The sequence below is a fragment of the Vicia villosa genome, linkage group LG2 (genome assembly GCF_029867415.1).
Source record: "Vicia villosa cultivar HV-30 ecotype Madison, WI linkage group LG2, Vvil1.0, whole genome shotgun sequence".
Classification (NCBI taxonomy): Eukaryota; Viridiplantae; Streptophyta; class Magnoliopsida; order Fabales; family Fabaceae; genus Vicia; species Vicia villosa.
In genome coordinates, this window is record NC_081181.1 from 220,369,377 (window position 1) to 220,384,418 (window position 15,042).

At 37.7% G+C, this 15,042-nt stretch overlaps 1 protein-coding gene and 1 non-coding gene across 2 annotated transcripts; both read left to right on the forward strand.

Annotated features, from left to right (window-relative positions):
• Positions 1 to 380: 380 nt before the first annotated feature.
• Positions 381 to 453, forward strand: TRNAV-UAC (transfer RNA valine (anticodon UAC)). The gene has a single exon. It is a non-coding gene; the product is annotated as a tRNA-Val (tRNA).
• A 9,509-nt stretch (positions 454 to 9,962) lies between these two features.
• LOC131648290 (uncharacterized) lies at positions 9,963 to 11,327 on the forward strand (the record flags this gene model as incomplete). The annotated part of the gene is made up of 2 exons (XM_058918072.1): positions 9,963 to 10,179; positions 10,832 to 11,327. Coding segments are annotated over 2 exons (408 nt in total), but the record flags the coding sequence as incomplete, so codon positions are not given.
• Between the last annotated feature and the right edge of the window lie 3,715 nt (positions 11,328 to 15,042).

A 15,042-nucleotide genomic window follows, 5' to 3' on the forward strand; every position in this document is an offset into this window, starting at 1 on the left:
TTTGGTCCCCGAAGCACTTGTAATTGTTTTTGATTTACATATGGGTACCACTTTTATGTTTAAAAAAAGACTAATATTAACGAGAATAATAGTTACTAATATAATGTTTGTATGAATTAATGAATACTGAATAGCATAGCAGGCAAGAAAGTACTATGAGGACAACATATTTAGAGCCACGTGTTTTAATTATTCTATTTCTTTTCTCACAAAATAAATTATGCCCAGTTGCTTCAAAAGTAAAGGAATAATAATAATAATAATAATAATTAAAATAAAAGGATAGCAAACGATAGATAGACAACAAATCAAAAAACGAAAAACGTGTCAAATATATAACAAGCATATTTAAAGGAATGAAATGAAGAATTAACATCGAAGTTGCTGTGGTGTAGTGGTTATCACGTTTGCTTTACACGCAAAAGGTCTCCGGTTCGATCCCGGGCAGCAACAATCCATTTTTTGACGTCGTTTCTGTTCTATTACTACGTTAATGTGGTGTTTTCCGGCGCTTCTGTTCTATTGCTACTTTGCTGTGGGTGTTTTCCGTCTTTGTTTTATGCTGTGTTAATTTATTGTTTTTTATTTATAATAACATCTTATTAGTTTCAATCTATTACAAACTTTGTTTTATGCTGTGTTAATTTATTTATTATTTTGTTTAATGTTTTTTTATTTATAATAACCTATTATTAGTTTCAATCTATTACAAACTTTGTTTTATGTTGCATGTGTTAATTTATTTATTATTTTTTGTAATGTTTTTTATTTATAATAACATATTATTAGTTTCAATCTATTATAAACTATGTTTTATGTTGTGTTAATTTATTTATTATTTTGTTGTAATGTTTTTTATTTATAATAATATATTATTAGTTTCAATCTATTACAAACTTAATTAATAGTTCGGGCGACAAATCACATGTTTGAAGGTATCAATATTTAATAAATTTAATTTCATTGTTTATATTGTTGACAAATGTCAGCGGATGCATATTGGAAATAAAATTTGAATAGAAAATTATCAGTGTATTTTCCATTAAGCATTTGTGGCTGTGCCAGCATATATTTATATTACAAAAGATCTCGTTAGGCTATGAAAAGAGCATGTAAGCTGAACTAAACCTAGTGCTAATTGGGCTTGGACAATAATGTTTAAGATGGGCCTAAATTTATGATTTAACACCCCCCCTAAAACTGGAGTGGATGTTGTACAATCCTAGTTTTGCAACAAGAATGTTATAGGGACCAGAGTGTAGTGGTTTTGTGAATAAGTCAGCGATTTGGTTTTCTGAGTTGATGGGCATAAGGTGTATTGTTTTTTATTGGAGTTTGTCGCGAACGAGATGGCAGTCCATTTCGATGTGCTTTGTGCGTTCATGGAACACCGGATTGGTCGCAATGTGGATGGCGCTTTGATTATCGCAATAGATGTTGACAGGTTGAGGATGGGATATTTGAAGATCTTGCAGGAGGTACAGAAGCCATTGAGCTTCACACGAGGTGTTGGCTAATGCGCGGTACTCTGCTTCGGAGGATGATCGAGATACGACAAGCTGTTTCTTTGTTTTCCAGCTGATAACGTTGCTGCCGAGGAAGAATGTGAATCCTGTAGTTGACCGTCTTGTGCGAGGGCAAGCTCCCCAATCTGAATCCGTGAATCCAGTGAGGACAAGTGTGGAGTCTGAACGGAAGAACAGGCCAAGAGAAGGAGCATTCTTTAGGTACCGGACGACACGTTGGGCTGCCTGTAGATGTGTTGCAGTGGGGGCTGCCATGTGTTGACTGAGCCTGCAAACAGCAAAGACAATATCAGGTCTTGAGTGAGTTAAGTAAAGGAGCTTACCTATGAGTGTTCTGTATTGTGTGGGATCCGGCAGGGTATTTTCAGTGAGGTCATCAATTTTGTGTGAAGGATCCATTGGAGTTGAGGCCGGTTTTGCCCCTAGAAGACCTGTGTTTTCAAGTAGATCTAGGCAGTATTTACGTTGGCAGAGGGCTATGCCTTTTGACGATCTTGCAATTTCAAAACCCAGGAAATACTTTAGGAAACCTAGATCTTTTATGCTGAATTTTGTATCCAGCAGTTGCTTTATGTGGTTGATGTGAGGCAAATTGTTTCCTGCAAGCATGAGGTCATCGACATACACAATAATAGCAGTAAAAAGAGAGTCAAATTTAAAAGTAAATAGGGAATAATCAGATTTTGACTGTGTGAAGCCTACGTGGACAAGAGTTTGAGTGAGTTTGTGATTCCATTGTCGACTTGCTTGTTTTAGCCCATAAATGGATTTTTTGAGTTTGCAAACCATGTTTTTGTCAGCAGTTAATCCTGGTGGGCATTTCATGTATACTTCTTCCTCAAGTTCACCATGAAGGAAGGCTGTATTGATGTCTAGTTGGTGAACATGCCAGTGGTGTACAGAGGCAATGGACAGCAACAATCTAATTGTGGTCATCTTGATAACAGGGCTGAAGGTTTCTAAATAATCAAGACCATGTGTTTGGTTGAAACCTTTGGCAACAAGTCTCGCTTTGTATCTCTCGATGGTGCCATTGGGATGATATTTCAGTTTAAAAATCCACTTACAGCCGATGGCCCGTTTATTGTGTGGTAGTGTAGTTAGTTCCCATGTATTGGTATCATTGAGAGATTGAAGCTCCTTTTGGATAGCTTGTTGCCAATTAGGGTCAAGCATAGCAATGGCATAACTGTTAGGTTCTTTGATAGAGGAAATTTTTAAATTAAAAAGTTGGTGAGCAGAGGATAAATTACCATAATCTAAAAAATTACCAATAGGGTAAGGAGTGTTACCTGTGGCAGTGGATGGTGGAGAATTAGACAAACCTGTGAGGAGAGAGCAGTGATAATCTCTGAGATAAGATGGAGGTTTAGGAATTCTCGATGATTGTCTGGTGGCAGTGGGAGGGGGAGGTGGAGTTGGAGAGTTTGTATGTGCAGTGTTGTTAGGAGGATCAATGGAAGTGGGTGTGTTGGGGGGAATTGTTGTGATAGGAGTAGTAGTTTCTGGTGTAGATGTGAATTGATCAAAAGTGTCATCAAAATTTGGATGATGGATTGGTTTTGTAGTGTTTGTAACAGAGGTGGCATTTTTGGTGAAGGGGAATATAGTTTCATGATGAACCACATCACGAGATATGAAGATAGATTTATTGTGAATATCATAAAGAATGCAGCCTTTTACACCAGTTTTAAAACCAAGAAGAATGCACTTTCGAGATCGAGAATCAAGTTTAGTTCTTTTAACAGGAAGAGTGCAAGAATATGCAAGTGAACCAAACACTTTGATAGATAAATAGTCAGGCAGTTTGTTATGCATGATGTAGAAGGGAGAATCATTATGTAACAATTTAGTAGGTAAGCGATTTATGATATGAACAGCATAATTTAAAGCATAAGACCAAAAAACCTTAGGAGTATGGGATTGAAACATGATAGCCCGAGTTACCCCAAGGAGATGCTGATGTTTTCGTTCAGCTATTCCATTCTGTTGGGGTGTATAGACACATGAGGTCTGATGCATTATGCCCAGAGATTGGTAGAAGGATTTTAAGGTAAATTCTGGGCCATTATCAGACCTTATGGTCTTAACTGTTTTACTAAATTGTGTCTGTATCATTTTAACAAAGGAGGGGATTAACAAAGATGTTTCTGACTTATTTTTCATTAGAAATATCCAACAATATCTACTGTGATCGTCAATGACAGTTAAAAAATATTTATGCCCTAAAGTAGAAGTTGTGGAAATAGGACCCCAAATGTCCATGTGAATTAAATCGAAGCAATTATCAGTTTTAGTATAACTGTTAGGAAAGGGTATGCGTTTTTGTTTTGCATAAAAACAAGTATCACAAGGCAATTTAGACTGAGATAAATGTTGTAAAGGAAAAACTTTATTAATTTGTTGTAAAGTTTCATAAGAAGGATGTCCAAACCGACTGTGCCAGAGAGAGACATTATTTAACATGTGATTATGGGGAAGGGGAACATGATTAGGGGTTTGAACATTTTGTTCAGTAGGTAAAATGAGAGAGTAGAGGCCGTGGTGTATCCTAGCTGCACCAATCTTCATCAGGGTATGGGTCCCCTGTATGAGACAGTGAGTGGCAGTAAATTGAAGGGTACAATCTAGAGATTTACATAGTCTAGATACAGATATGATGTTGGTAAAAAAACTAGGTATATATAGCACATTTTGAAGGTGTAGAGCTGTGGAAAAACATATGGATCCAGATTGATTAGTGGTGATCATGTTGCCATTGGGAAGTTTTATATGAATGGGATTTATGTCATGTAAAGAGTAAAACAAAGATTTAGAATGGCATACATGATCGGTGGCGCCTGTGTCAAGCAGCCAATCAGTGGATCTAATGTTATTAGTAGATAGAATGGTAGGTAATGTACCTGATGTAGAAGATTGAAGGTGTTGAACTGAGTTTGTGGAGGATGACATTGTTTGTTGTAGGAGAGCAAGTAATGCCTTTTGTTGGTCTCCTGTTAGCACAGAGTGAGAGCTTGATTGGCCATTGTCATCATTGCTTTCTTGTGGTTCTTCTTCAGAGGAAACATTAGCTATATGAGGCTTCTTTAAGTAGGGAGGTAATCCATGCTTTTTGAAGCAAACTTCGATTGTGTGGCCGGGTTTATTGCAGTGGGAACAAATCTTCAAGCCTTTGGTTTTGTTTTGAGAGTTGTTTCTGCTTTGATTTTCAGGTGAACGACCTTTGTTGTAGGGCTTAGAAATGTTAGCCACCACTTTGTCTTCTTCAATGGGTTGAGCCATTTGTCTCTCTTGTTGAATGAGAAGGGAAAAGACTTTGTTAACAGGTGGTAAGGGTGACATGAGCATGATTTGGCCACGAACAGGGGCATAGCAATCGTTCAAACCTTTGAGGAATCTTATGACATAGTCATTATCACGATAGGATTTGATAGTAGTAGTGAGTGTGCAGGTACATACAGGGTTGCAGCTACATTGGGGAATAGGGCGTAGATTGTCGAATTCTTGCCAGAGTTTCTTTAATGTGGTGAAGTATTGGGTGATATTCTGATTACCTTGTCGCTGAGCATATATTTCTTCTTGGAGATCAGAAATGCGAAAAATGTCGCCTTGATGATAGCGTTCTTGTAACTCGTCCCAGATTTCTTTGGCGGAATCCATCCATAACACACTCTCCGAAATTTCTTTTTCGATAGAGTTTGTGATCCAAGCCATAACCATATTGTTACATCGATCCCAAGCCAGATATTTTGAATCATTGGAGTGAGGGCGGAGCAGAGTGCCATCGATGAAGCCTAGTTTGTTCTTGGATCGAAGAGCAAGTTTCAAGGATCGGGACCAAGAATGAAAGTTATTGTTGTTGAGGGAGGGAGTGACGATGGAAAGGCCGGGATTATCACTGGGGTGCATAAAGAATGGGTCAAGCATGTCTGTTTGATAGTTTCGGTTGTTGTTACCATGGCTGGGTTTAGGGTTGCTGCGATCGGTGGTCTTTGGGGTGGGAGTTTCATCGTCCGACTCCATGAGAGATGAAGGCGACGCAAGGTGGAAAAAGAAAGGAGAAAGAAAACAGAACAAGAACGATGATAGCAAGAAAACAAGCAAGAAGATGAAGGAATCACAGGGTAATGGTGATGAACAAGAAGGAATCCACGTGAAATGAACAGAGGCGGATAAGAGAAACAGAGAAGATGTGATAAGATCACGAGAACGAGTGAAAAAAAATCAGAGTAATCTACTCTTCTGATACCATGTTGACAAATGTCAGCGGATGCATATTGGAAATAAAATTTGAATAGAAAATTATCAGTGTATTTTCCATTAAGCATTTGTGGCTGTGCCAGCATATATTTATATTACAAAAGATCTCGTTAGGCTATGAAAAGAGCATGTAAGCTGAACTAAACCTAGTGCTAATTGGGCTTGGACACTAATGTTTAAGATGGGCCTAAATTTATGATTTAACATATATAATTTTTTTTTGTTTTATAGTATTTATTTAAAGTAGATTTTCTTTTTTTTTTATATATAAAAATTTTGAATTTGTCTTATTTTCAATGCATTCTATATATTTATCTTTTTTGTAATTTCAATAGTACCTTGAGTTTGACTTGAATACTAGTATCTTTTAAGTATATAATTTATTTTTTTATTAATAAATTAATATAAAAATGACATAACATTCATGATAAAAATATGTACAGGTCTAAATTAAGGATGTCAAACAGATATGTTGATGTTACAAATGTCTGTAAAAATAAAACGGTGCATGACAAATATAGTAGATGGTGTTGACAAAAAAAATTGGTCTGCCCTGAGACGAACTTTACACTTCTAAAGTCTAAAAGTGGCAAAAATCTATACAGTGACGAATCTACTTAAAGCTTTTGTTTATGCATTTAACAATTGAAATAGATTAACCAAAACTATAATATATAGCATATATTATAACTATAAAGTAATTTTTATTATGCCTACAAATTTGCGATTAACTAAATTAAATTATAGAATGACTATAATGTTCATTAGTAGCACTATGTAATGGGGCATCAATATATATTAAGTGGGGTCAAACATCAAACTACCTTGTTAATAGTTAAAATGAAATTTGGGATGTGGGGTCAACTGCCCCATTTAGTCATATGTAGATTTGTGCCTGAATCTACATCCGTCATATAATGCTTGTGCTTGCCAAAAGGTACATAAAAAAATAATCCGGAGCAAGCTTAGTAGATGATGCAAGCCTAAAATCTTGGTCTGTTATGCAAAAAATTGCAAGAAAAATGGGTATGTATGGCAGACTAGACCCATTTTCCACTCTTAGCCAAAAACGTTAACACATAATATTGAATAATATAATAATATTAACCAATAATAAAATGCACACCTTGCATAGTTTTTTTCATTGATTCTGAGACAAAAAGTGTGTGTGAAGTTGTATTGTCCTCTTACTGATGATTGATACAACTAGTAGGGTTAGTCTGAATTAATGGTGTAGCTATAATATATAACTACCAAATAAGGATAAATACCTCTCAGTAGGCTAACATATCCAAAATGATATAAATCTTCAAGTGGTGATGATATTGATGACAATGATGATTGATTTCTTGATAATAATTGTTGTATTTTAATATTGGTGGTAAGTGGTGTATTACAAACACTCTAATCATCAAGTTTGTATATGTCGTAAGTATGAGGTTTATGGCTTTCACGTCCCCCTTGTGAATACCTAAGGAATTATCCCTGTTGAAATTCCCCTTTTATGATAGCAAGGATGGAGTATGAAGGTCTCCCCAACAATCTTCCCCTTATCTGTAGGGGCCGCGCCGTCGGGCCCGTCCACACGCTTCCTTTTTGCGAATTATTCAATAGAGATTTGGCCGCTTTGAGGAGAAGAAGTACTGCCGATATGGGAATCGAGCTTAGCCTACTCGTGGATTTGAGCAACAAGCCCCCCTTTTGGAATTTTCTTGGCCTTGGCGCCAGCAACCTTGGGCTTTAACCTAAGTGCGCGTTCTTCGAGGGACGACATCCGTCTTGTAATCCAAAAGAAACAATCAAAGCCTAAATATAAGACGGAACGACACATACCATGTAGGGGCACATCCCCACCTAGTAATCTCAAAGAATCCTCGTTAGTGGGGCACACGAGGAGCATCTTCGTATATATCAGTTGGGTGGCATAGACATGTTCCCCGTCCGCATTGAAGATAAACTTGTTATCAGAATCTACGCATTTAGCATGGGTAAAACCCCTAACATAGACCACTAGTTTTTCGTGGGCAGTTTTGTCTTAAGCATCCAACTCCTCGCACCCTGCTATGTAATGATCAGTCCATTGCTCTTAATGTTTCAGCTTTCACTCAAGGGTAAATTTCGGAGTAAGCCTTACGTATTCCCGACCATCCACCATATCATTCGAATGGGGGTACAAAAAATCTGCAGTCGCGTCAGAGATAGGCTGCACGACATAATACATATACTTAAAGGTACAGACAGATTCCGGGTACGGCTGGAAGAGTCTCCCGGACAGAGACTGCTTGAAGGAAACCCAGGCCTGAAGACCCTCGACAGTTTGGCGCTGAAGATGAAAAAACCGGAAGAACAAAGGAAGGCTGCCGGTAATCTTAAGATGTTGGCAAACAAGCTCAAACACCTGCGTCAACGCGGGCGCGTTTGGGTTAAGTTGAGAGGGCGCCAAGTTTTGTGATTTAAATAACCCCACCTAGAAATCAGTGAAGGGAAGGCGCATCCCCACCTCCTTGAAGGCAAACTCGTACATGGGGAACTGCGCGCCCGGGAAAGACAAGTAGATCCTCATGTCTTTATGCGGCATGAGCACCCCGTTAGAGGTTGGGGCCCCATGTCACGAATGTGACTCTGGGGAAAGTGGTCGAAAGTGAATTGGCTGCACGAAGCGTGCTCGCATCGTCGGGAGCAGGCGTCTGAACACCCCCTTTATCCTTGACATTCTTGGTACTTCCCCGTCAGCTGTCCATAAAATTTGTCGATAATTACGATGATCTTTCAACCTTGACTGACGATGAAGGCCCCGATAAAGGTTGATAATGGGAAGATATTCTCTCCCGACGACTTCGCTGATCTTAAATCATTACTCTTTCGCCTAAGAGCAACGACTTGGGGGCTCATATTCTAGACTGGGCTGAGCTGGCTCACTGTCGGGCTGACCCAATTTAGCATAGGAGCCATTGGGCCAAATTCGCCCTCAAGGACCAATAGCATTTAAAGATGACCATTGCACAAGGGATGCATACGCCCACACCTCCATGATCACTCAGTTTTCTGCCCTCCGAGAATAACGGGTCCTTGTTTCCCTGGATTCTCGGGGCAATCAACCAGGGTGAAGACCACGTGCTGGTCTTCACTACCCACGTAACCCCGAAAGTCTCCATATTGGGCTTGAACATCCATCTCAACGTGGGGACCTTGGCCTAGCGTTGGGGGCTATAAATACCCTCTCGCACGAGAGGGTCATGTATTCATTCTTTACTTCGCTGCTGTACTTGCACTCTGTTTCTCTTTCTCTTACTTTGACATGGGAGTACCTTGCACGTAAACCCCTATTCTCTGAAGTTCAAGTAGTTGCAGGCCACGAAGATCCATTCTGATCAGGTACGATCACTAACTAAAAAACAAATATGTATATTCAACAATACAATATTTATAGATGAGTGGAGTAACTCAACTGATATGTGTTAGTTGCGTTAAGTAAACGTGACCTCAACTAATATTTATAAATAGGTGGAGTAACTCAAGTGACATGTGTTAGTTGCGTTAAGTAAATGTGACCTCAACTAATATGTGTTAATTGCTTTAAGTGAATGTGACACACTTGTCTAGAATTCATACCTAGTGGCAACATCTTTTTTTATTTATACAATAATGTAAACCAATAGTTATATTTATAACTACTAGTAATTTTTTATTAATAAAATACAATATTTACTTATTTAAATTAAGTGCAATAAAATATTTATTAATATTTAATTTTATACTTGATTAAAATAATGTATAAAATCTATAGAAGTATTTGTAAGATGGTGAAAGAAAACGTTAAAGGAGAGTGACAAGTATAAAGTGAGGTGGGAATTTATACATGGATGGATGACAAGTTGGATTAATATATATTTATAGAGAACAATAATAATAAAAATAAAAAATAATAAAAAGTAGAGATCACGTGTCGGTGATCTGACTTTGTGTTATGTTGCTAACTTAAGACATAAATGTGGAAAAAGTGGGAAAGGAAAGGAAATAAGAGAAATAGCTTAGACTAGTTACTAGCCTCCTCTCCTCTCATTCATTCATAAACAAACACAAACACTCACTCTCTATATGAATCCGTGTCCTTTCATCTTTCTTACACAACACCACCACAAGACAACAAAACAAGAGAATATCCAAAACTGATCGATTGATCAGATCAGTGGCGCACTGGCCGGGTTAAAGAGATTATTTCTGGTTCCTCATCGGAGAAAAAGGAACAAGAACAAGAAGAAGACTGTTCTACTAGCAGCAGCATCCACAACTCTCAAAAACAACAAACTCATGCATATCTGGCAATCCATGATTTTCCCTGTCAAGCGTCTCTGCCTTGCTCTCTCCACTCGCATCAAACACCGCAAAAACGGTAACAACCATCAACCTTCCCCTATACATGCATATTATTATTCTGACATATTAAAAATTTGAGAATTCTTATTTACCCAACGCAAATTCAATTGCTATATGTAATTTGTAATTAATATTATATAAAAATAGCGGGCAAACGGATAATAATAATCTGCGCTGCTATGACAAAATTAATAGACTGACTGGTTTAAATTAGGTTAACCAACCATGTTTATTATGATATCTGTCAATATATTTACTTATCTTGCTTTCGGTTACTTAATTCCACCAACCATATCAAACCATATACTAATTTTTTTATTTAATTATTTAGCCATCATAATCATAGTGTTTAGACTTTAGATACATACATACATACACAAGTGGTGCGTAGTAACTAACTAACCTATATCCTTTGGTCAGTGCCCTGTGGTTGTGGCAACGAAAGAGAAAGTAGGATCCACATCTTTTTCAGTGCAACTTTCATCGTGCCCTGAAAGCAACGTCAAAGTCTAAATATGACCCCTAGACACGGAATTAATGCTTTCGAAAAGTGTCCTATCCTATGTTCACCTTCTATAATTTAATGACACTACCTTTTTTTTGTTACACCATACTAATAATTGATGCTTCTTGAGGGTCCTGACATGTTTGTTTGTGTGATGCAACAGGAGCAGGACTGGTGAAGCTGAGGGATGATGTGCAAACTTGTGAATATGAGGATGTACAAGTCATGTGGGAAATATTACAGAAAACAGAAACTGAAGTTTTACATAACAGCAACCACCATCACAACAAGCGTCCTTTCTGGAGAGTCTTTGTATGGTCCAATTCATCCCAATCTTCAAATCACACTTCGTAAAGTACCAAACACAAATAAATAAACTTAACTGCTCATGTACAGCAGTTAGTTATCTCAATCCTATTGCCACCATTGCTGGGGCCTAGTTTTTTATTATCACTCTATAATAAATATAGTACAAGTAGTTAATAAGACAAAACATATGAGCTTTCTCTCTTACAACTCAAACTGTATCACACTAGTAGTATCTGATCGAAATATCTGATGTCTCTGCACAACTACCATATGAATTGGCTTAATAGAGCACACTATTAGTATGTAAATATATATCTGTCCTTACACTTTCACAAAAAGATTTTAAACAATCCAAGTATAGTAATAATTTCATGATAACGTAAGCATAATCGTAATTCTTCAAGAAAAAAACTCATTTTATATCAGAAGTGTATGGGAAAATGATTACAAATTATTGATCTTTTTGCTTCCCGACTCTACTGCTCCATGCCTTAACCATAAGGAAGCATATTTAAACACTCAAAACTTGTATGAACTTGGGGATGATGCAAGTGATTGCATTTTCCCAAACAAGTATAACAAATGACAATGAATATTATATTGTATTTGTAAATGAATTTTGTGCGTATAGTCCTATACCTGTTACGGTGTAAAACTAATCATGAATATACATGGACCTAGACATCAACGCATAGATCGTGGAGAAGGTTAGGAAAAGAGATACAGCTTTGTTCACATCAGACTTTATCACCCCTGATTTGGGACCTTCTCCGGGATTATCAGCCACCACAGCACCATCTGGACTCATAGGAGATAATGCCGGCCCCGGAGCACCAGCTGGTCCGGCTACCGGTGCTGGAAATGGATTTTCTGCGATTACTGGTGAAACTACAGGCACCGGGGATTGCACCGGTACTGGAAAAGGAGTTGGTACTGGTACTGGTACTGGTGAAACTACCGGCACTGGTGAAACTACTGGCACTGGAACTGGTGATACCACAGGCACGGGAGAAACCACGGGAACCGGAACTGGAATAGGTAATACAACAGGAAAAGGAGGCATAGCCTTATACTGTAACTTCCTAGTAATGTAGTTTCTGTAACTGCGATATGCAGGGTAATGGGGCAGAAAATTTGTTATGTCAAAACATGTTATAGATGAAGGTAACAACATTATTAGTAGGGAATATAAGAGCAACATTGTGGATGAGGAAGACATTTTGAAAATTGAAAATTGAATATTGATTGTGAGAATGAGAGTGAGAGATGAGATTGAGATTACATGTTATGAGTATATATAATATGGTTTTGGATTGTGATCCATTACTTAAGCAACTAAGTAGACAGGGTCTGATTTTTTCAACCAATTATTAAGGGAGTGAAAGGTGGAGGAGTTTTCTTTCAAATTGCTAGGCCAGTTTCAAGTTTGACAATGTATAACCTACTTTATCTGTTCTCTAAAATTAGTTAATTAGTTATAGTATATTTAGAAAACTAATTACATATTTAAACTTAAAATTTTAATACTTTTGTAAACATTCCATGCTTATTAATTGGTTTAATGAAAAAATAAATACAAGTGGCTTATTATAAAACATTTCAGTGATCAAACTTTGTATGTATATTGGGTGAAATTCATGGTTACATTCCCGGGTTAAAGTCCCCAAAACCAATCCAAAAATACTCATCAAATACTCATAAGTCATAACTATGAGTCTTATGTCCAATCTCTTGTTTCTTGAGGTCGATACGAACTTTCAATTTTAATACTACTTAGATTATTCAAGCACACCAACTCCATATAAAAAAATAACATAATTAAAAGAGATTAAAAATTATACATGGTAATGGTGTATGTATCCAGTAGAATAAACAAGTTTTCTGGAAATTTTCAGAATAAAAAGGAAGGAGAGATTAATGCCATTTTTATTGGTGGAGGAAGATCCTGCCGAAGGAAACCTTAACAGCCTTTAGTGTATCAGCAATATGCTATGTCTGTACCATACTATGCATCACCTTATGTAGCAATTGTTGCGCCATCAACCCTCAAGGGTTGGTCTAGCGGTGGAGGCTTGGGTCTTGAGAGTGTGCTCCTCTCAAGGTCTTGAGTTCGAATCCTGTTAGGTGCTATGCTCTGCCAAAAGCAAATCACGTGAAATTCTAGTAAAGAGCTAAACCTTTCTAAAATTGTTTCTCTCCCGAGTTTTGGTAGATACATGCTCATCATGAAATGTCATGCCTAAGTCTACATTGACAAAGATTTCTTTCGAGGGAGCATCAATGGGGCCTATTACACTGGTAGTAAAATCCTTTGATGGACACAAGAGGGCCGTGGTCGGAGAGGTAGATCTACCAATAGAAATTGACCTGCTCGTCTTTCAGATATCCTTTTAGGTTATGGATGTTTGCTAGGAAGACTATGTATACATGCTGCTGGCGCAATCACGTCCACTTTGCACCAAAAAATGAAATTTATGTTCAAAGATAAACTAATTGTCATATCTGGCGAAGAAGACCTGCTGGTTAGCCATTTGTCTTCATTCCCATACATAGAAGTCGATAAGGAAGCTTTGGAAACTTCTTTCCAAGCTCTTGAAATCTCTAATGTTGTAAATGTGGGGGAGAATAATCACGTTGCAAGGACGAACTCATCACTCACTTCTCTGAAAAGTTGACGGTGGAGAAAGGTAACCTTGAAGGTTAGGGTCAAGTAATTAATCTCCTTGAAAATAAAGGTCGCTACAAATTAGTGTATGTGCCTCCCATGAAAAAAACAAACATCTACCGTGATGTCTCGACGGTTGATACAAAATCCGCTCCAATTCTTCAAGATGCACCATTCTCTTGTTGTTTCCCAAGGAACTCACTTTCCCAAAATGGTTTCAGGTTCCAAAACCCTAAAAACCAAAAAAGCTCTCAACAAAATATGATTTTACACTATATATACAAAATATGCTCAGGCGAAAAGTCACTTGCCACTAACATCTGCATGCGCACGACACTCATAAGTTGGAACAAAATATCTAAATTCGCCCTACGAAAAGAAGTTTTGCCTGGTGAATTACTCGCTACAAGCTCGCCCAGCAGACAAGCCCATATTTGCCAAAACAATGCTTCTGATGTAGCTCGCTCCTTTCCCGCCTTGAGCTCGCCCGACGACGTCGCTCCTGGTTTGCCCCTGGTTCTCCCAGCGAAACAGTTGAGGGGCAACTTCTTTACCTCTTTGCTTTGTGCATTCTCTTCCATGGCTTGTGCCTTATTCTTTTAAGCATGATCTAACACTTTAATGCACAATAACTCACAAATCAAAGATTCTACTACTAAATACTAAAAACTATAAATTCTAGCAAAACTCGGGGAAAACGATAATTGAAAATGCAAAATGGAGCTAAAAAGTGCCAAGTTTTTAAGTGGGAATTTACACATATTTGACACTTATCAATGGCGCGAAAAGCGAAAGAGAGGGTGACCAGATTCAAGATCGGGAGACTTTGTGTGCGTCGGATGATACGGTTCAGAATTTGAGGATTGATGGCCTCCTTAAGTAGAAAATAGAATGAGGAATAGAATAAGAGTTATTTCATTGTATTCTAATAAAAGAGAGTACAAGCTTATATATGGACAACTTAGTACAATAGCATAGGAGAATAAAAGATGCTTTAACAGAAAAGGGAAAATAAGCTAACAGAAAGATATGCAAATCTTCACTAAATATGCTGAGTCACTAAACCAAATCTAAATTTGGAATCTTGCTGGAATTCTCCTAGTACGCTTGGGCCTAATATTTCTAACAATGGGATGAGTAATTGGGTCAGCAATGGGATTCGTAACATTATCTTCCCCTTCAAATTCAACCTTGTCCTCAAGGTTATAACAATGTTGCAATTCATTCCAACTTTCCCATGAGGTATCTTCAGGAGGTAAGCCTTGCCACTGAACCAGAACTTGCTGCTGCTTTCCATTAATTATAACAACTCGGGAGTCCAGGACAGCCAAAGGTGTAATCACAGGGTGATTATCAACAGATTCCGGTGGCAGCAAAAAGTATGCTGGTGGAATTGGGCA